Consider the following 22,691-nt stretch of genomic DNA (forward strand, 5'->3'; position numbering starts at 1 on the left):
CAGGCTGGAGACTTTGCTAGAGGTTTTGCAAGACACGAATCCAGAGGGGCAGAGGATGAGCGTGGAGTGTGGAATTCGGGCAGCAGGAAGGCTCAATACCTGTTTGATGTAGAGCATGTTTACATACAAGGGATAGTGGAACATGGGTGTGTGCACAGCTGGCGTTCTAAGAACAGCTCATTCAGCATTTATTAACTTTGAAGGAGTGGCTTGGGCTTGTGCCATTCATTCACTCCTCCCTGTCTTTGAGGTAAAAAATAACGCTGTGGCTTTTAACCACAGAGCATTCAGAAGTAAGTGCTCTCTTCATGCTCATCCTCGAGTAGAGAAGGTAATTCTGACAGCTGCAGGAGATTCTCCAGGTTGGCAAAAAACCCCCTGAGAAATGCTGTCAACATAGCTGTGAATCATCTGATCCTCCAAAAGTACTGTTATTAACCGCAGATGCTTTTAACTGAGACACCTTCATTTTCCCTGATCAGTTTGGCTAAGAAGCCTCCAGACAATTCCTAAAATGAAAGTTGATAAACAAGATAGGAATCTCTTGAAGGCTAAAGGCAGAAATACCCTCCAGACTGATTCACTGGAAAAATACTTGAAAATATTGCTATGACGTAGGGAGAAAAATGCAAATATTTTAAGGAAAAAGCATGGCATTTTACAAGAGGGCTCTCATGGGACTGGCTTGAAAAGTTAGAGTTTAATCCTGTGGTGCTGCCTCCTGCCTGCTGCTTCTCAAAATAATCTTTGATTACCTTTTATCATTCACTGATCATAGAATCATGGAATGGTTTAAATTAGAACAGACTTTATCTAATCCCAACCCCCTGCCATGGGCAGGGACACCTGCCACTATCCCAGGTTGCTCAGAGCCCATCCAGCCTGGCCTTGGACACTGCCAGGGATGGGGCAGCCACAGCTGCTCTGGGCAGCCTCTGCCAGGGCCTCAGCACCCCTTGACTATAGAACTTCTTCCAAATATCTGCTCTAAACCTTTTCTCTTTTAGTTCAAAACTGTTAACGCTTGTCCTGTCACTATCTGCTCACGTAAAAAGTCATTCTCCCTCTTTATTTATAAGTTCCCTTCAGGCTCTGCAAGGCCACAGTGAGGTCACCCCAAAGCCTTCTCCTCTCCAGGCTGAACCATCCCAATTCCCTCAGCCTTTCCTCCCAGCAGAGCTGCTCCATCCCTGTGCTGCCCTTGGTGTCCCTGCTCTGGCCTGGCTCCAGCAGCTCCCTGTGCTTCCTGTGCTGGCCCAGGGCTGGATGCAGCCCTGCAGGGGGGTCTCAGCAGAGCGGGGCAGAGGGGCAGAATCCCCCCTCCCCTGCTGCCCTGGGGCTCTGGGTGCAGCCCAGCACAGAGGGCTCTGGCTCCCAGCGCACACGGCTGGGGCAGGGCCAGCTCTCACCCACAGCACCCCCAAGTCCTTCTGCCAGGGCTGCTCCCTCTGCTCATCCCCAGCCTGCATTGATCCCAGGGCTTGTCCTGATCCAGGTGCAGCACCCAATGGAGCGCTTCGCAAGAAAGAACAGAATTTCTCTGTAGAGAAGATGTGACTCACCACAGAGCAAACATCACACTTAGCACCTTGAAATGTCACTATTTGAAACCTTTGCAGCCACAAACCCAAAACGGTTCCAGAAAGTCCAGTCTGCATTGGCAGTGCATCCTCCCTGAACTGCCCATTTGGCACTGAGGTCCTTTTCTTGCACTGGCACATTTGTCATTTAGAACCAGATAAAACTGTTTGCATGTGCCATACTGCATGAACTTCTTTTGTTTACATAAAGCATCACTCATCTCTGAAATGTCTGTTCATGTCGCTCGCTGCTTAGTTACGTCTGTGCAACAGTTTCTAGGCTTTTTAAAGGTTTGGGGTGAGTTCTTCCATGAACCTTGCCTTCATTCACCGTTTTCTCCTACAATAAAATCAAAATCCTTTGGCTGTGATTTTTTACAAGATACTCAGAGCATTTTTTCCGCCAGCTATATCCTGAATACCACAACTGGCTTGAGACAGTTGGGATACAGGTCCACAGAAATAGGATGAGCCCTGAGGATCAGCTCTTGGAGGTGTCCATGTCACAGGTTCTCCTCGATAAAGGTCACTAATGGAGCCACTCCTGTGTCCAGGATGTGCCCCTCTGGGGCTGGTGCTGCCAGCCTGGCCTGTCCCAGGGAGTGTCACCCATTGCCCAGCTGCAGCAAGAATTAAACCAGCCTGGCATTGTCTGAGGCACTGAGTGTGGAAGCAGTGAGAGGTCAGGTTGGGATTGCTTAGGGATTGCCTGGCCTTGGCATCAGGATTAGACCCTGACCAAACCACAGTGAGGAGGAAATGCTTCACCCCTCCCTTGCAGTAGGAGGTAATCCAAGAATCACAAGCTATAGAGGGAAAGTTTATTGTAAAACTCAGACCACAAGATCAGTGGAGAGGCAGAGGAAACAAAGCACTTTCAATCAAACTTCTGCCTTTGGTAGGATTTCCTTGCGAGCCGTAGTTGCTCCCGAGTCCTGAGACTTCCTGTGGGTTTCTGGGTTTGACGGGGTTTGTGCAGTTCCACAGTAGCCTCAGGGTGGCTTCCTCTTCCCACCCTCCTGGTGCACAGCTGCTGCCTCCACTGCCTGCTGAAGGCTCCAGCTGAGCACCAGTGGCTCGCAGGGAAGAGGCTTTTCCTTGGCCCTGCCTTCAGGAGAGCCCACTTGATCCCAGGGGTCCCATTCCAACAGCTGGAATATGAAAACAGAAGGGCAGAAATCTATAACACAACACAGAATGCTCTCCTACCATCTCCAGTAAAGTGAGTGCAAGCAAAGAGCCCCTCCAGCTCAGATTCCTTGTGGAATAACAGTGCAGATCCTGGGGTCGGACACTGAGAGCATTCTGCTACAGCTCCATGTTCTTACTCTGTTCTTTGGGGATTGAAAGTCAGGGAAAGAACTGCAAATACCTTTCCACAGCATCTTGATGCGAGCAGTCAGTGAGGAGGACAGCTGGTGTGAGGCGCATCAAAATGTGCTTTCAAGCCAGAGACAGTTTTTCCTGTAGGATTCCATTTTCCCTTCCAATGGCCACAGCAGGCTGTGTACAGATTTTCTGATTGAGCAATTTTTTTTCCTGTGGTAAACCAGGCCATCAGTGTCACTTTTTCATCCTGCAGCTGAAGGGGAGAGCAATGAAAGGCACCAATAAAGGAGGGATGATTCTGCCAGAAAGGACACAGCAGGAAGGATAATTGTTGGAGTCACACAAGGCCCATGGTCCCAAGAGCCACTGAAGCACATGGGCAGAGCATTGGTGACATTCCGTGTTTCCTGATTTTCCTGATCACAGCTCGGTTTTCCCGGTGCCACCTGTTTGTGCTGTTGGCTTGAACTCTTCTGAACATAAGCCCTTAGGCATCATTTCCTCCTGTGATCAATCTCCATGGAAAAGAGGATGGAGCATGGTGTTGCCATTCCCTGCAGGTCACTCTCATACTTCTCACCAACTCCTTCACGGGTCACTGTGGGTTTCATTGTACTCTTTTCTGTCCAGCTCAGCTTCTGTCAGGACTCTGTTTTTCAGGCCTTGCTGGTCATCTCTGCTGGTTTCCATCCTGTGCCCTTTCCCAGCAGATCCTAAATCTGATACTCCTTCCCTTCCCCACATGCGACTGTGGCTGATTTTATACCCAGAGCTGTGCTGCTGTAGGATCCTTTTCCTTGGGCTGATTCCCATTTTCCCCCCACAGGCTCAGGGATCCTGTGTGCTCTTGGAACAGTCTGGGACGGGGGAAGGTTTATCCACATCCACACCTGACTTTGTCCTGTCCATCCTGGCAAGGAGTGGGGTTGCCCTTCCCTACCAGATCCCAACCAGAAATCTGTGCTCCCCTTCCCTTGTGGCTGCAGGCAAGGCCAGGCTGTGGCCAGGTGGGGAAGAGTCTCCTCATGCCCAGGCAAGGCTGGGAACACAGGGCTGTGGATGGATGTGACTTGCAGAGTCAGGATCTGTTTGGGATCACCCCTGTCCCCAGCCTGGACGCCTCTCCCCTGGCAGTGCCTGCCTGGAAGTGCCACCTCTGGCTTAAGACAGTCCCAGGTTCCTCCTGTGTGCCAGTGCCAGCTCTTGCAGAGGGGATCCATCCAGGCTCAGACACCATCAGGGAAAGAGTGGGCTTGAGCTCGGCCACGAGTCTGGAGAGAGGCTGCAGGAGTCCCTGGGAGCAGAGTTGGGCAGTTAAAGAGAAATGAGATCCATCCCATCCACATTTCCTACAGGAAGCTGGGGTGACATTCCTGCTTGGTTTTAGCTCTCCTTCCGATGCCTTTTTGACATTCTTGCAGCTTTTTCACACATGTTTTTTGTTGTTGTGGATCCACCACAAGGTGCAGTTGATACTTCACCAAATCCAATGACTGTGCAGTGATAGTCGCTATAACATCTGCTTATATTGAACCTGATCAGGGGGAAAGAAGTCAAATTTGATTACATTCCTGACATGCAGTAGAAGGCAGAGTGGCACCTTGCCTGGCTGCTAAACTGTATTACTGCCACTAGGACCAGGAACCGCCTTGCTGGAATCTCCCTCCAACTCCTCACTTTTGTTCCCCACATCTCCACAAACGTTTCTGGGCAATGCTTTCCCATCCAGACCTTCCCCTGCTTTGGTCCCCTCCAGCCAATGGTGCTGACATTAACCCTACCTCTTGTCCCTGCTTCCTGTCTCCTTCCTTCCTGCAGGGAACTGCGTCCAGTCAGATTCTTCCTTCCCCAGCAGAACTACAGCTGTGTCCTCTCTTGCCATCCTGATGAGACAGCCCTGTGTTTCCTGGCATTGAAAGGCTCCCTTTCCTCAGGGAGCACGGGCACAGCCATGTGCTGAAGCACCTGGATCTCAAGGAATCACGTTCCCCCAAACCACAGTCCCTGACCTCCCCTGGGCTCTCTGCTCTTTGCTCTGGCTTTGGGATTTTCCTGTTCCCAGACATCGCATGGCAGGGATTTGATGAGCTCACATGTTTGGGTTATGTTTCATGTTGTTGATCCACTTCCACTTCTGCTCCTTTTGACAACGTGTGAGGCCAAGTAAATAGTACGCATGACTTGATTGTGAGAGAAGGTATCTCTGGAAAGGAAGCCAACAATGGGAATTCATGAAAATGACATTTTCTTCACCAGAGGCACAGAAGGCTCAGTTCTAAACAGCCAGCACAGAGAGTGCCGTATGCCTGCACCTCTGCCCACAGCTCCAGCGGACGAATTTCTCCATTTTAGAGGCCCCTTATGAATATAACAAATGTAATAATACACCTGTGGTGCCATTGTAGGTGTAATTTGTAGTTTAACAGGTGTGACTTGATGCCTGGGGCCACTTTTCCCTTCTGATGGGGGTGGCAAAGTCTTTTCAAGTTTTACCAAACAATGGCTCTCACAAAGAAGTGTCTGTTCCAAACTTCCTTGGCCTGTGTGCTAAATGTCTGTAAAACCCCAGCCAGCTGGGCAGGGAGTTTGCCTCTTCCCATGGGATCAGGCCTGGGCACAGCAGCTTCCAAGGGCAGGATTCCAAGCCCCAGGACGCCCCACCCTGTGCAGGGCTTTGCTCCACTGCCAGGACTGGGGTGTCCATGGCATGTCCCAGAGCCCAAGGACATGTGACAGGAGCAGGCACAAGGGTCACTGCTCAGCCCTTGGCCAGGCAGCTCCAGTCCTCTGAGCAGCTGCCCCAGGGAGTTGGAGCTCACCAGCTCTTCCTTGCTGTTAATGATCACCAGGTCTGAGCCCATGGCAGTGCATTCTTCACGGGAGGTGTTCCAGTCCTTCTCTATCACCTCTGGAGAAAAGAAGTAGCATTTTCTCCCATGTTTTTTCCATGGTGGGGGGCAGCCTGCATAAGGGAAGAAAAGGTGTGGAAAATCCATATTCACACTGATCAAAGGATGCCACGACAAAGGAGGGGTCAGAGAGGCAATTCCAGCCGCAGAAATCCCTGTATGCTCCTGTTGAGAATTGTCACCAGAGCACCAGGGATTCCCCACAGGCTCTGGAGCTGATACCAGCCTGGAATCACCAGGCAGGAGCCAGACAGGGAGCAGCACAGCCAACACGATCCAGCCCTTCCCATCTTTGCTCAGGGCATACAGACAAATGCTCAGGGCACAAAAGCAGCTCTCAGATTCCCAGAGTCTGGTTTGCCTGATGCAGAATTGGGCAGCAGAGGTGCTACTGAAAGCACCAACATTTGTGTGCATTGCCAGGCAGGGCAGCGGGAGGAGCAGAGAGGGGAGCTGGAAAGCAGGATGGCATTCAGGGAGACAGGGCCTGCAGGTGACACTTTGGCTGGGGATCCAGCAGCTCCTAGAGAGCAGCATGGAACTGCACTGAGGTCAAGGGCAGGCAATGGAGAGGCCTCGGGAAAGCAGCACAGGCACACTGTCCATCCTGCTCCCTGCAGGGCTATGGGTTGTTCAGAGGGATTGTTCCTCCTGTCCTTTCCCTGCCTCAGACTGCTCTGCTCAGGCAGCAGATTGGCATCAGTTCTTCCCTGTGGAACAGGAACGCAGAGCTGAGCCAGCGCTGGTTCCAAAGGAGGGGCAAATGCAAACCCTCCACGGGCTCCAGAGCTCCTCCTGGGAGTGTCCCAGGGTAAGGTTTGTGTTCCTGACATGGCAGAGGGGTTGCTTGTTTTCCTTCTGAACAAAATCCTGACACAGCCCCTTTTCTATCCCCCTTAACCGATAATCCAACAGGATTCTGGGAACTCCCTCTGGAAGGACAGAGGATTGCCTACCTGGTGCCTCTTCAGGGATGAGGGACAATGTTGTTGAGCCTTTTTGGCTGCCTGTGGTTGGGCCATCTGTAAATAAGAATACAATTTTTGCTTGCAAGGAATGACCACTACATGCATTGTCAGAACTCTGCTGTACCTCTCTGACCCGCCTCACCCAACACAGAATGCCAACTCTGCCTATCTGCTCATGATTCTGCTATAAAAATCATTAAATGGTCAGGTCAGGTTCCACTGAGTAAAAGGCAGCACTTGAGTTCACTGAAACAAGTTATAAGTTAATATATGTGTATTTGCCATAACAAGATTCTATGGAAAATTCATACAAAACTAAAACTTAGAATAAACTCAAAATGCAACAGTTTTTATTTGGACCACAAGTAAAACCTGTGTGCTCTTGAACTTACAAACAACCTTTATTTAATTTCTCAAGTTTGAGCCAGTCCTGGATCTAAGTCTAAGGACTCTTTCCATGTCAAAGCTGTATTAAATGCAATTTTTTTTTTTTCTTTTTTTTTGTGCTGGTTTATTATTTGTTTTTGATTTCCATCACCCTTTGCTGTCTCACATTTTATAAATGTCAGGGCACTGTCAGGTATCAATACTGAACTCTTTGCCGTGAAAAAGAAGAATGAATTGCCTCCCCAACCCTAATTTTAAGTTCCAAGGATCAAAGGCTTTGCCACGTCTTCCCCATGTGCATCTCTGAGCTAGTGGCAAACTCTGGGACTTGAGAGTGATTGGTTGCAGAAGCTTCTCAAGCTTTCTCAGATACCAAAGGATGGAAAGAAACAAGCAAAACCGTCTGAAATTTAAAAATGGTTCCTTGAAAACATTTAAAGGAAATACCAGATGGATCTATTTTTTTTTTTTTTACAAGGTATTATTTATTTCTTTATGTAGATCAAAATATGTTTTGATCCTAAGGAAACTCCTTTAAGATGTGATTTAATGGCCTCCTTCAAATGAACTTTAATTCATAATTATTCTAAGATTTTTGGTGTTACAGACATCTTGGTCTCATGATACAACCTCATCACCTTGTGGGATTCTCCCAATAGCAATGATATTACCAGTGAGCATTATCAAATCTTAACTAGTTTATTCAAAACATTTGTACAATAAATTCTTTGTCATTTGAATGTCGTCAGGTTTTCATTTGGATTTTGGCTTTTTCATTTGTTGGAATTATAAACTTTCAAGCCACTCAGCTCTCTTAGAGATTTCCTCTCACAAGCCATGGTTGGCTAAAACCTGCTGTCCTTTGCCTTCAAACCCAGCTGCTGTTCCTACTGGCTTTATATGTCATGGCCTGGACATCAGTCAGTGGGAGAGAGACACAAATTAATTGCTGTTATGACAAGACAACAAGACAACAAAAGAACTTACATGTGATTATTACATATGTGGCCAGGACCAGTACAAGGATGATCACCACCAATATAGCAACGCGTTTTCTGGAACAACAGCTTTTACCTACAGATGGACAGGAAAAAAAAAAAAAAAATAAAGGTTAGGGCAACAGATGGACAGAAGCACCTTACCTCTGCATTCCAAAGTGCCCTTTTCAGGCTCCCCCTGGGAATCTGGGGCCTTCCAGATCTGCAGGCTGGAGCTAGGCTGAATGTCCTGGTGCTTCCGCACTGGCTGTGGTTGTTATGAACAAACAAGTTAAACAGTTGTTAAAAGTGTACGTATGTATCTCACTCCAATTTGTAACTTCGTACAGTGGTAAGTTCGCATTTCGATCCGTAACTTGCTACTACATAAGGAAGACATCGGGACACTTTCCTGGGCCATGATTGGTGAACACAGCCGGCCAATCATTCGACGCTGAGGAGAAATGATTGGCCAGGAATGAATCTCGTTAAAAGCCAATCAAACCCCGGCAAACGAGCCAATCACGTCGAGGATCCTGAGTGCACCAATCAGAGAGAGGACAGAACACATAAAAAGAACTGACAAAGTGCCTTGGGGGTCACTCTGAAGAACGGGGTGTTGTGATGGGGTGTGCAGTATAGTACTGAACTTGTTGCTGTTGTTCTGGCTTGTTGTAAAGGGCTTGAGACTAGCTCAGCCCTTGTTCTCAGTGGCCAGTTTTAAATAAATTATTGGCCATTTATCTTACAACATCGTCCTCGTTTATAACACTGGTCACCTGTGCTCAGGGGACTGAACAGATCCCAACCTGCCATGGGTTTGAGGAGAGGTGAAAAGGAGGAGAGTGCTAACAATCAACGCCCGCCCTCTTCTTCCTCATTTCCTTTGTTCCCTTTTCACTGCTGCTGGGGGCAGGAGCCTGGGCTCGGGGTTGTCTGGGATGTGGCCCGTCATATCCTTCTATTCCTTTCCCAGGAAAGCCGACAAGTGTTTAGGGACCCGGAATGCAACACCTCTGCCCCTGCTCTGAGTGTGGAAAGCAGATGACTGTACTCTCCTGCCTCCTCATGGTTTTGTGTCACTGCACGTTTGGGGCATTAGGATCAGCCCCTCTCCCCTTGTTTAAATTCTGTCGCTTTATCAGGCGATTAAACTCACCAGATGATTTGCAGTTTGCTGCAGCATTTGTGTCTTGGGATTTCACTTTCACTTCTGCGTAGGTACAATGTGCACCTGGGAACAAGAACAGAGCACCGAGAGCTGAGAATCAACTTAAATGAAACAAAAATGACTGAAATTGTGAGAAATGCTGAACACAGAACAGCAACTGCTTGATGTGACTGTGGTTAACTGTGCACAGATTATATTTTTCTCCATTATAGGCACTGAGCTCTGCTCTGTGGTGACCAGGGACAGGACCCAGGGAACGGCTGGAGCTGTGTCAGGGTGGAGATCAGAAAAAGGTTCTTCCTCCAGAGGGTGCTGGGCACTGCCCAGGCTCCCAGGGAATGGTCACAGCCCCAAGGCTGTCACAGCTCCAGAAGCGTTTGGACAGTGCTCTTAGGGATGCACAGGATGGGATTGTTGGGGTGTCCTGGGAAGGGCCAGGAGTTGGGCTGGATGATCCATGTGGGTCCCTTCCAGCCCAGGATATTCTGATTCCACGTTCCATGATGACACTTTCACCCTTGGAGCACTTGCCATAGGCAGGAACAGATCTAGTTTCTCTTCAAGGCAGACAATACCAGAGGGGACAGGGACACACACCCACACTGACAATCCTGACAAAAAGGGAGGAAAGTGCCAAGGGTGGCCTAAGGTTCTTCATTATTAAACCGTCAAAGCCTGAAAACTGCAGATTGTGCTAAATTTGGGGGTGTCCGAGATCTTACCAAAATTAACAAGATAACATGGAGAATAGTGAAACCTATTCTATCATCTCCAGGTAATAAATAAAAACCAGCAGGGAAGAAAACATACAGAGGGGAAAGAAAGGTCAGAGAGAGATAAAAAGTGTGTAGAAAGTAAAAAAATAGGATGTTGCAATGTTATAAATCTCAAAGTCATTGTGATATACGACACTGAGCCCCCTGGGTTCTGTCACCATACAGAGCTAGGACAGAAGCCAGGGTTTTGAGCTCTTTTCAGAAGATGGAGATGACACCTGAAAAATCTTGTGCATAAATTCACTGAACACATAGAAGACTTGGTAGGGGGTTCCCCAAAAGGCACAAGTAGAGAAATATAAAAGTGTTACTAGAAATGAATCAAAATTTTGAATAGAAATACATGGGTTGAATTATAAAGAAAATGGAACTTGTAATCAGATGGCATCTATTGTGGTCAATCAAGCCCTGAATTCATCTGTTGGAAGAGTGGTAAAACCCTGTTCCTGGGGTGTTAATAACTCCCTCCATCTTAAAAGAGATGCAGAGGGTTCACACTTTGTGCAAAAGACAAGCACCTGATGGCAAGAAATAATTTCTGTCAAAGCGAAAGGAGGGTTAGAAAGAAAGAAAGAAAAAAAAAGAACATTAAATACAGAGACAAGAAGTCTGTTAAATACACACTGTACAAATTTTGTTGATTTTTTAAGCTATACTTTTCTTGCAGATACTGCAAAACCAGTGCAAACATTTATGAAAAAAAATTTAGTGCATTAAAGATAAATCGTAAGTTAGAATTTTGGAAAGTGCTTGATCCTAAATCAGACTAAACCTGTCCATGAAACATTTCACACTCGTGCATTAAACGAGCAGTTGGTACAGCCAGAGCAGCAGGAGAAGCCCCCAGGCAAGGCCTGCTGTGCTCAGGGAGCAGGAGCAGCTGTGCAGGAGACTGCTGCAAACACCAGCCACAGCAGCCACTCCATCCTGAGCAGTTTGCTGCAGGAATCTCGGTCTGCTGGGCGACAACAGGCCTGGGCCAGGAGTAGTGGATGTTCAGCTCTGGCATGGTCTCCAAAATGGATAAAAATGACTCTTAGTGTCACACCAGAGATGCTCCCTCACACTTGCACCTTCGCAAGAGAAAAGCAGATCTTATTAGAACTTAACCTTTGTAAATATAAACGAGCCTGCCTGGACATGCCACCTGCACATTTTCCCAGCTCTGGTCCTCACGTTTCCCTTGTGCTCTTTGGGACTTTGGTGCTCCAAGGAGCTCTCTCAACATATGTGGGAGGGAGACTGGAGAATGCAGAGAAAGCTCAGTGCTCAGCACTGACCTACCTTGGACATCAGGGACCGTCAGGATTCCGGGTCTGGTTGATTCAGGCAAGTTCAAGTCAGCATAAAGGATATTTTCTGCCATTCTTGTTCCCAATTCTCCTTTTCCCCTCCCTTGGATGTTCTGAGAGTGGCGCTCTGGGCTGGGTACAACTCAGAGCTCTCTCCTCTTTCGAACCTTCAGGAGGAAGTTCTTGACTCTTCCGGTCATGCGTAAACTTTTAGTGAAAAATCTGCTTCATCTTTTGACGGTGCAGGGTTTTATGTCAGTAACATGAGGAACTAGAAGCTCATGGTCACCCTGAGGTCACCTGTGTTGAGAAGCAGTTCTGGCATCGGAAGAGTTTTGAGCTCCCAAAGCTTCACACACCCGCACACAAAACATTTTGCCCTGCTGTGCCCTGAGCACTGTGGGCTCTGTGCAGCTCACAGACGTTGTCTGCTTCTCTCCGAGGGAATTCCGGGGGCAGATGGGGATTCAGAAGGGGAGACTGGTCCAGCCTGTTTTGGGAAGTGCGAAAGGCGCTTAATATGCGAAGGCAGCAGCTGGAACAGTGCAGCCTAAACAAAGCAATCCCTTGGCTCGCCCGGTTTGTCATATCCCTCTGGGCAGCTGGGGTCAGCTGTGTCCCCTCTCGACTCCTTGTGCACCCCCAGCCCCCTCAGTGCTGGGATGGGATGACAAGCAGAGAGGGGTGATACTCTGTTTAATCTCTGCTCAGCAAGAACTAAAACAACCCTGTGTTCTCAACTCTGTTCCAGAAAAAATCCAAAGTGTAGCCCATACCAGTTGCTATGAAGGAAATTACTTCTATCCCAGCCAAAAGCAGCCCGGGGCCTTAGAATTAAAGAAGGATGTGAAGGTCCTTGAATGGAGGCTCAGAGGAAGAGAACAAAGCTGGTGGAAGGGGTGGAAGGAATGTCCTTTGAGGAGCAGCTGAGGATTCCGTGGTTTGTGCAGTTTGCAGAAAAGGAGGCTGAGGGATGACCTCTTCTCTCCCTGGAGTCCCAGCACAGGAAGGACATGGAACTGTTGGAGAGAGCCCAGATGAGGCCAACAAAGTCCCGAGAAGCTGGAACACCTCTGTCAAGATGAAAGTCTGAGAGAATGAGATTTTTCAGTCTGGGAAAGAGAAGCTTTGGGGTGACCTCATTGTGGCCTTGCAGTGCCTGAAGGAGCCCACAGGAAAGATGGAGAGAGACTCTTGGCAAGGGCCTGGAGTGACAGGACAAGGGGCAACGGCTTCACACTGACAGAGAGCAGGTTTAGATTGGATATTGGGAAGAAATTGTTCCCTGTGAGGGTGCTGAGGCCCTGGCACAGGTTTTCCAGAGCAGCTGTGGCTGCCCCATCCCTGGCAGTGTCCAAGAGCAGGTTGGAGAGGGCTCTGGGGAACCTGGGATAGTGGCAGGTGTCCCTGCCTATGACAGGGAAGATGGAATGAGATGATCTTAACGTCCCTTCCAATGCAAACCATTCCATGATTCTATGATTACTATATTCCTGACTGTACAGAACTGTAAGACATTGCTTTTCTGATTTAGAACAAGCTACAGGAAAAAGTGGAGTGGTTTTGAATAAAATAAATACTAATTCTGATTGAACCTGTTTTTTCCACAGAGAGACAATTTTCTATTATGGAAGTATTCTCTCAGGGCCATCGGATCTGGAACACACTCTGCTGCCAGTGGTAATGGCAGAGGCTTCTTCAAAGGGCGAGGGATGTGTTCTGGTATTCTGTGCCTCTTGTCCCATAATCAGAGTTGCGCAGAAGCCAGGCAAACACCGTATGTGTGAGAGAAATAAAAGGAAATGAAGCAGTTTCTGTGGTGGTTCATGACTCAGAAGTTTCTACTGTGGTCAAATGAAGGCTTGCAGTGGCCCTCGGACCTGACAGGGAGACGTGCCCAGAAATTCTGTGACCGGCAGCTGAAGTACTGAGGCTAAACAATAGACCCTGACTGAGGCCTGAACATCAGGTCCTGAGCCAGAGTTACCTCTAGATGAACCTTCCAACCAAATGTTATATAAATATATAAAACATAACTATTGTTATGTGTGTTTCTTTATTGGCAAAACATTTGTTTACCTTTCCTAATCCAGAAACTGGATAAGGCCACATCTGGCCTAAATAGTGGGGTCCACAATCAGTGACAACTCCTTTCGTTCCCCCTTGAGCTTTGGGAGCTGGCCAAGCTCTGGGAGAGATCCAGCAGGGGAATGAAACTAGAAATTATGTCACCTTGTTTGTTTAAGAGTTTAAAAGCTGGGCTATTATCACAACAAAGTCTGGAAGCCATTCCACATCTCCACAAAGACGGAATGGGTTGGAAAGAATCTTAAAGATCATCTAGTTCAAACCCCTGCCATGGGCAGGGACACCTTTCACTATCCCAGGTTGTTCAGAGCCCATCCAGCCTGGCCTTGGACACTGCCAGGGATGGGACAGCCACAGCTTCTCTGGGCAACCCAAAGTATTCTGGGATTTTTCAGCTCCACGGAGTCTTAATTCTTTTTTTTTTTTTCATTCAGATTTTTTTTTTCTATTAGGGAACTGCATTAATAATTTGCCAGTTGTAACATGGACTGAGCGTAGGAAACGTGCATCGAGTCCAATCTACTTTTTCGGTTTTTATTGCTGGTTTTCTGGAGTGACAAGCACATGATAGCACCGATCCCACAAGTTTTGCCATAAAAATAGTGCCCCTCTTTCCTGTGGAATATTGCCTACGCTGATCAGCAGGTTCTGCTGCATCTTGAGGGAGTGCTGACTGTGTGGGCCGGTGCTGTTTGAAGGAGGGTGCAGTACCCCACTGAGTTGGTGCTTTTGAACTCCATTTGACAAGGATAGTGCAAATATCATGGGAAGAGGGGAGGAGTTAAAAGGGGGCTCCAGCTCCTCCTGTTAATCATTTTATGTGATACTGAGATGCTGCATAACTAAATACTGGAGATAGCACCCAGGGTAGTTTGTATTCTATTTCTGGGCACTTAGCCACACTTCTCAGCGTTTAAATGTATACTTATTATTTCTCTGTGGTATTGTGTATTTCCCACAGAACTATGATGGGGAGAGGTAAATATCTCCAGTAAATTAAAGATATTTTAATATGGGTCTATATGGGTGGGACAATGACTTTGTAGGTCTGTGTTAATAACGAGATGTCTGTGTTAATAATTCTGCCGCAATTCATTAGCACCTAATGAATTTGGCTTCCTAAACTCTAGCTAAGGGCACGGTCAACATCTGATAGCACTTTCCTAACAAATAACCCCTCACACTCCCACTTCACTCCTCCTCTTGCCAGCTCTCTTTCCATGTTTCCAAGACCAGTCACGTTCATCTTTCATTGTCCATCTAGCAATCCCAACCTCAGTGTGGCCATGACCAGGAGAGATAGAAGAAGGGGAGATTTTTAACATACCAGGCTCTTGTCCAATACTTACTTTGTGCAGCCTCAAGCCAGAGGTGGAGAATCTTCTGGGGTCAGTTGAGTCCAATGGGTCTCTGTACCCCATCAAGAAAACAGATTTGGTAAAGATTTCATTACAAGATCCAAATTCAAAAATAAGTAGTCTGCAAATCAGCTACTCTGAAATAGATAAAATATTTAAAAGGAAATATACATTATGAACGAGGGATGCAGTAAACACTTGGAAGAACAGCCCTCCTTTGTGAAAGCAAGCCTTTTGGTCTGGTTTTCCACTCCTTGACAATACTCAGATAATGACTTCTTTTTGGTTGCAGTAAAAAGTAAAATTGAAACAAAAACCAAGGATGTGAGAGGGAGAGGCTTAGAAAGTAGATTTCAAATAGAAAACGTCACTTAAATTCCACTTATGGTAACTAGGATGTCTTTCCCTCAAATTATGTGTTCCTTGGGTTCAGTGGATGTGCTTGACAGGTGAGAAAATGTGGATTTTTTCTGCATTTAATGTACTTGCTTACTGTATCCCAACCTAACATAATTGCAAGGTATTTTCTGATATGGAAAAGATCTGAAAAAACTTGGAGCTTTTGTGGGACCAAAATTATTTTCTAATACAAACAAAGAGTTTCCTCTACCAAGGAGGAAAACATCAGTGTTAATGTTAAATATATTTTCTGATATGGAAAAGATCTGAAAAAACTTGGAGCTTTTGTGGGACCAAAATTATTTTCTAATACAAACAAAGAGTTTCCTCTACCAAGGAGGAAAACATCAGTGTTAATGTTAAATATATTTTCTGAAAATAGCAGAATGTTTAATACTTCCGACACGAAACATTTCAATTTTTCCTTTCAGGATGTTCTTTTAGCAGAAATTAAATGCTTTGGGTTCACCCCAAAGCACTTTTTTAAAATCACTATTAAATAAGTAAGAACAAGTGTTTCTTCTATTTTTTCCTGCAGTGATTCACAGCCAAAAGGTCCCTGTCTGGGTCACAGTCCAAAAAAAGATTTAAAAAGTGATTATGACAAGAACCGTTTTGCAACCAGCTGATGTCCATAAGGAAGGCTGGCTACATCACTCCCTCCAAAGTTTACCTATTTCTAGACAAACATTACGACATATTTTGTGCAAAGTATATTTGACTGTTGTATGAAAGAGGAACTGAAAACAGCTGAAAAAAGTAAAACCACAGTGACTGGCAAACACTTCAGTGGAATAAACTCTTTTTCTCTGTATCTGGATAAAATTAAGCTGCCTGTTTTTCTTTAATCATTAAAGCAAAACAGAACAATAGCCTGTTTTTTATTTAGCAGCTTTGGTGGCATTTTTCCCCCTCTAAACTCCAGCTGCTTTAACATCAGGCCACTATCCTTAGTGGTTGCCTGACGGTGGAAAAAACCAAGAATTTCCAAGGATGTCCTATCTTATGCTTGACGTATTTAAGTGTGCCAGGGCCTCACCACCCTCACAGGGAACAATTTCTTCCTCATATCCCATCTAAACCTGCTCTCTGTCAGTGTGAAGCCATTGCCCCTTGTCCTGTCACTCCAGGCCCTTGTCAAGAGTCTCTCTCCATCTTTCCTGTGGGCTCCCTTCAGGCACTGCAAGGCCACAGTGAGGTCACCCCAAAGCCTTCTCCTCTCCAGGCTGAACAATCCCAATTCCCTCAGCCTTTCCAGGCTGTAGATTCCCAATCCTCTTAGCCTTTCAATACACCTTTTTTTTTTACGTACTTGGAGCGTGACCTGTGGCAAAGGGGGATGAAGAGGAAATCTGTTCAGCTTACAGAGAAGCAGATGCTGCCATTTCAGAAGGCACCTCCTGGCACAATGTCAGATCCAGGCAGCTTCCCATGAGGGCTGAATGCATATGCCACCTAGCCAGTTGTGTGGATGTGCTGCTCAACCCCAGCAGCTCCTGTTCCTCATGCTCCCAGTGAAGGTAGAACATTCTGGAAGGATCCAGGAAGGTGGGGAAATGCAGCAGTGGAGATGCAAACTGGCCAGAACGAAAGCATGGGAGGAGGAAGAGGAAGAGCATTCTCTTGATTCCTGAGAAGAACATCACCACCATCTCTGCAGTCTCCGAGTCCTGCTGATGCCCTGGGCAGCTGCGAGAAGCCCAGCTGACATGGAGGTGCCCGAGGCTGGGCCTGTTGCCAGGAGGGAGGGCTGGAACCCCACTGTTCTATATTCAATTTAAAATGTAGGAAAGATCAACCCTTTACGTAACAAGCCCTGGCACCTTGCCTGAACGAAACCATACTAAGCCATCTCGTGTCCATCTTTAAACATTTTTAACCGCTGTTTTGTACTACAGAACCAAAACAAGGCGGCCAAGTGTTTACCTCCTACACAGTACTCCTCAGAGAGCGAGAATGTTGGCTCTCCTCACCAAGGAAAAGGGGCTCTTCTGATGAACTTGTCTTGCCATTGCAGATTCTGAAAGGAACCCTGATGGTGCCACTGTGGTGCCATGGTTATGGACAGACTTGTTGGAAAGAAGCCAAGTCTTTATGTCAGGGCTTATCAGGGGAAGCTGTTGTGGCACATGGAAAGGGCTCCTGTGATAGAAATCTGGAAGAGTAGAATAAGAAAAATGCCTCTGCTCCGTGTGCTGTACTTTGGTGGGAGTGAGTCAGAGGAGAAAAGTGCATCATCTCCTGTGCCGCCTGAGACCTTTCAGTGTAATGACATAAAAATGAAAACCCGCAGCAGGTTTCTGACCAGCTCTGCCAGAAAGTGCCTCGTCCATCATCTCCAATTTGCCCAATTGCATTAATCTGCTACAAAACTTACCCCAGATCTGCAGATTTTAGAGGCCATGGTAATTTATTCCTATTAACTTGCGGGGAGAATGTAGAAAAGCCATTTGTATTCTTTTACTGGGGCAAGCATTGCAAGAACAGATGAACAACAGAGAAGGAGAGTTATCTGATTCGATCCTCAGGGACAGGGTTCAAAGAGATCAAGTTGCATACAGATTGCTTGAATCCCAGGTCATGTTGTTGACAGTCCTGCTTTAGACTGCAACTACAGTTAGGGTTTCTTATTTCAGTTCTCTAATCAAATGCTGACATTTTTTTATCTGCTCCAGAGAGGCCCAAGACTTTTTTTTGGTGGGGGGTGGAACTAGGGCTGAGGGACACAGTAATGCAAATTGTTTGAAGGTTAGGACAGCACGGGGATATCAAACGTAAGCAACTTTGGCCCCTCTGGGAGATGAACCAAAGACAGAATTAATCATGAAGTGGGGAGGGGAAAAGGCAAGGGAATCTGCATCTTGCAGAGCTGCCCACGTGAGAAATTTTCACTAAGCCTTGTTCTCCACTGTTAGGCAGAAAATCCCTTCCTCACGTGGAGAAGAGTGTGAGATTGAAGGATGCAACTGAGACGCTGCTGGAATGTGCAACTCCCCTGGAATTACAAGAAGTGGTTTAGCTGTGTGATGAGGATCGGGGTCGCATGGTGTCTGGGGCGGAACAGGATGTGGTGGTGTTTGCATGGCGCTGCTGACGGTGTGGGAGAGATGTGCAGGAGCAGGAAGATACCACAGATTGGCAGTGAGCAGCATTCCAAGGAAGATTTTAAAATTACAGATGACCTGAGAAGAGGGAGGAAGATAAAATCTGCTTCCTTCAGAAAACTAGATGCTCATACAGGAGCCAAGTGTGAAAAGAAAGAGGCGAGGCAGAACCACAGGATGCAGTGGCACCTCTGAGTGTCTGCCTCAGGCATCAGACAGGGACAGACAGGAGGGAAAAGCGGTGAAGTTTCACTGAGTTTTCTCTCTGGGGATTATGATGACGTGCAACAAACTCGGGGAGGTGAAGAAGGAAAATGCTATGCCCTGCACTCTCAAAACAGCCCTGATTGTTCCACTGCTGAAATCCCTTGCAGGCAGTGCACACGTCCCTGACTCACAGCCAGCTTCCACCCCACGCTCCCCCAGCTCAGCGAGTCGCTGTCGCAGTGCAGGAAGTAGCAGAATCCTGTTATGTAGAGCCAGTTGAAGCAGTCTCAGCATCATTTCACAATATGCTGGTAAGGTTATTTAACACCTCTGTTCTTGTAGGAGAAATTTTAACAAAAAAAAAAATGCAACTTAAAAAGAAATTTGGTTTAAAAATGTCTGAAGGCTGTTACCCAAATAAGTATTTAACAGAGTGGTAACTTGAACCTATTGCAACTAGGCTAAAAGAATGCCCTTACATTCAGCTGCTCACTTGACAACCCTCTTTCCTGTGTCTGAATCCATCCCAGAGTCTCTTTATTTCAAAAAACTACAGCCCTTGTGGAAGATGGTGCCAAACTGACTCACCTTTTGCCACACATCTGCAGGGCTACTTCTTCCAAATCCTGTGGAGCATATGGAGGCAGCAGAGGAGATGTAAAGCTCCTTGTTGAGTAATACATGCAATCCTGCAGGAAAGGGGGTGGCATAAGGGAAATTTTTCACAAGCTGCCTCGTGAAAGGACTTCACCTTTGCTTAATGTAATTTCTCTGCTCTCTGGGCTTATTTATCCCTAGCTGTGTTGCAAAAATCCTCCTGTTCCAGGAGTCGTCCCACTGCAGCTGTGAAAAGCCCTTTCTTTCTTCCCAGGCTGAAAACCCTGGATGCCCAAAAAACCAGAGGACAGAGGGGGAGAGTCTCTTTATAATAAGTAATTTGCAAAGTGGGTTAGCAGGGACAGATACATCAGCATGTGAGGGATATTTACAGAATGGGGAACTGGAGGACTGCAGATCTTTTTCCCCTTTTCAAGCTTCAAAGGGGTGCCAGAAATACTGTTGAAGGCAGGGGCATCCCAGGTGATGGCTAAAGGGATTTTGGAACAGATATAAACAGCATCTACATAGCCATTTACTGGATAGATTTATCACCTGAATGCTCAGAGTACTGGGAGCACAGGGAGTGTCAAAGATGAGCAGGTCCCAGGCTGACAAATTGGCTTCACTTGTCTCACAGAGCAAATAGGAGGGCACAGACACACCCAGAGTTGCAGAAATTCATGCCTGCTGGTAAATCCTTGCACGGTAGATCAGGAATAATCAAGAGTCTCTGCTGCTGAACCAGTGTAGGCTCTGCAATGACTGCATTTGATGGATTGCAGTCATACCCACAAAGCAGTGAAATGCAATTATGCAGAAAGCGTTCAATTCCAGAAAGGATGTCTTTTACAGACAACAGTTTTGTAATGAGGTTTCGGAGACACAAAACAACATTACAACAGTTTTGTAATGAGGTTTCAGCTTGGTCACTGAGTCCTCACAGCTTGATTACCTAAAGATGTGTATCAGAGATCCTGTAAATATCCACTGCTGCAACAGTGCTGGTCCCTGCACTTTCTCTTCAACTCAGAGATGAGGATTCCTGGAGCTTCTCCATACTGTGAGAGAAGACTCCCAGCCTTACACACCAAAATCACTTATCTGTACTGTAAAAATGCCCAACAACTGGAAGACAATCATAAAATCATAGAATGGTTTAGGTTGGAGGGAACTTTAAAGATCATCTCATTTCAGCCCTCCTGCCATGGGCAGGGACACCTTCCACTAGACCAGACAGACAGGCCAATGTGCAAAGATGGACGAGAAAGCAGCCACCTCATTTTCTTGGCAAATGTGGTTAAAAAACAGCAAAGCATAGAGAAATAAAACATGATGCATGGATTGGGCTTTTCAAGAAAGCAAATTACCAGTGCCTCTTTTCTCTGTGAGTCTGCATTGTGAAAAGTCTGAGGGTGGCTCAAGCTGAGCATGAGTCAGAGGATTCTTCTCAGCATTTTGTAGGTTGTTCTCTTCCACGGAGAATTTTCTCATTATCTCCTTTCAAATGGCACAGACCTGAGAATGCTCCCTGCGTCTGATGGATCTGAGATGGGGAATGTATATAGCTATGAAAATTCAGAATTTTAGAAGCATACAATAGGCTTAAGCAGGTGAAGGGGAAACAGAAATATATACGGTTTGTGTAATGATGTTTGCAAAAGAGCAACTCGTAACAGCATAGAGAACGTAACTCCTTACGCAGAAAGAACTGGCAGCAGCGCACACAGGAATTTAGTTGCTAGGTAAAAAACTATTAAGATAAGATGTATGTTGTGAAAATTCAGTAAAGCAAGACTTAGGTGTCGTGAAAAATCGATAAAGCGGAAAGCTATGGCTTGAATCCAGCAAAATCAGGCTCCTAATTTTTGGCAAGAACAAAGTGACCTGAAAAACAACCAAACCTCCACTGCACCTGCCCAGAAGCGAAGATCAACCTGAGGAAGACATCAGCCTTCCTCCCAAGACCCCAGCTCAGGACCACCAGGAGGCATGGCAGCGAATTAGAATGAGAAGCAAGAGAAGGTAGGGAATGGGCGGGTGAGGAGGTGTGGGTTTGTGGGATCGCTGCGTATTTAAACCTGGACCTTGTCTTGACCAGGTACACATATATGGTGGAAATATTCCCTATGTGTCCCAGCTGGAATAAAACATACCTGCTTTACAGTTTCTAATTGTAAAGTCTTTATTCCGCAACACAGATCTACTCGTTTCTGCAGAGGAATGTGAAAGCAGTGATGGTATCTCAAGGCTAGATATTTCTGCCGAGTAATTTCTATTTATTTTTGTCATCTCTGAAAGAAATCCAACAGTTATCCAAAAGAGCCCTTATTAGGAAAGATTTTGAAGATGAAGATCACCATAAAGGCTGCAGGAATTAGAACAGCAGGTCAGCAAGGAAGGGAAGACAGCAAATTCATGGCAGCTACAGTGAAATTCCATCCACCTGCTTTCTGTACGGAAGCATGATCAAACTGAATCACAGGTTCGGATGACTTTGCCACTTTTCCCCTCAACACTGAATGCTTTGGAAAATCCATCAGAGTATACCTTGAGAAATAATATGAGCTACTGAAATATACTAATCGTGAAGAAAACATGGGTCCAGCACAGAAGCCCATTTATCAGATGAGGCTTACACCTTTGTTAGGGTGACATCCATTCCAGGTGTCACAGGCACCTCAACATAATTGCCCCCAAATTTTGCCCCTGAGGTAGAGCAGACAAAAATGCATGTGCACAATTGTGAGAATCAGATATTGTAATTTGGGGCAGCCTAAGCAGTGAAGGGAATGTGACACAGCAGATGAAAAACGAGCAGCAACTGCACCAAACTTGTAAATTATTGTTTACCCTTTTAAATGAGGGTCTGGGACATGATGAGGGCTCTGTCCACACCCTGCAGTGCACCCATCCTGGCTGTGCTGTGCCATAACATGGTGCAGAATAGAACTCACCCTTCCCAGTACCTCATTCTGCTGAAGAATGTGAATGGGAGCATTTTACGGTCTCCAGGAAGGTTCAGCTGCAAAGGAGTCTCTCTGAAACCAGAGGTACAAATAATTCCAGCACTGCAAGCTGGCCTGCTTGTCAGGAATGTCTGCCAAAATACCTTTGTAATTCTCCGCTCACTTACCCTCGATAATGGGCTATTGCCCTTCTTGGGTCACTCATTTTCCAGGTGTTTCTTCAGGAGTCCCAGGATTTGCCTGAAGCTGAGGGGATGATCACAACAGTGCATTTTCCCTGAGGTGACTTCTGCCCTTAAGTGATTCAGCTGTACCTGCCAGGTGGCTTGTTTACTCCTGCAACACTGGAACTGTTCGAGGACCATTTCCATATCCTTTGGATTTTCCTTTTGCAAAAGAGCCTGTGGGAGTTCGCTGCTATGGTGACTCTAAACACCTCTGACTGAACACCTCTTTCCCTTGGGGCTGCTGCCGTGTCACTGCTAAAGTAGCAGCTGCTTTTGGTAGGACAGCTTTCTCATTATCCAACTGAACTTCTAGCTCTGAGCTCCAGTAAATGTAAGAGGTGTAAGGAGGTGGG

At 46.5% G+C, this 22,691-nt stretch overlaps 1 protein-coding gene across 1 annotated transcript; it reads right to left on the reverse strand.

Moving 5' to 3' along the window:
- Positions 1–2,400: 2,400 nt before the first annotated feature.
- On the reverse strand, positions 2,401–8,251 carry LOC120752103 (C-type lectin domain family 5 member A-like; the record flags this gene model as incomplete). Its single annotated transcript, XM_040062763.2, has 5 exons — positions 2,401–4,443; positions 5,003–5,112; positions 5,729–5,871; positions 6,775–6,840; positions 8,161–8,251. Coding segments are annotated over 5 exons (561 nt in total), but the record flags the coding sequence as incomplete, so codon positions are not given.
- Between the last annotated feature and the right edge of the window lie 14,440 nt (positions 8,252–22,691).

Source organism: Hirundo rustica, chromosome 4 (assembly GCF_015227805.2).
Source record: "Hirundo rustica isolate bHirRus1 chromosome 4, bHirRus1.pri.v3, whole genome shotgun sequence".
Taxonomy (NCBI): domain Eukaryota; kingdom Metazoa; phylum Chordata; class Aves; order Passeriformes; family Hirundinidae; genus Hirundo; species Hirundo rustica.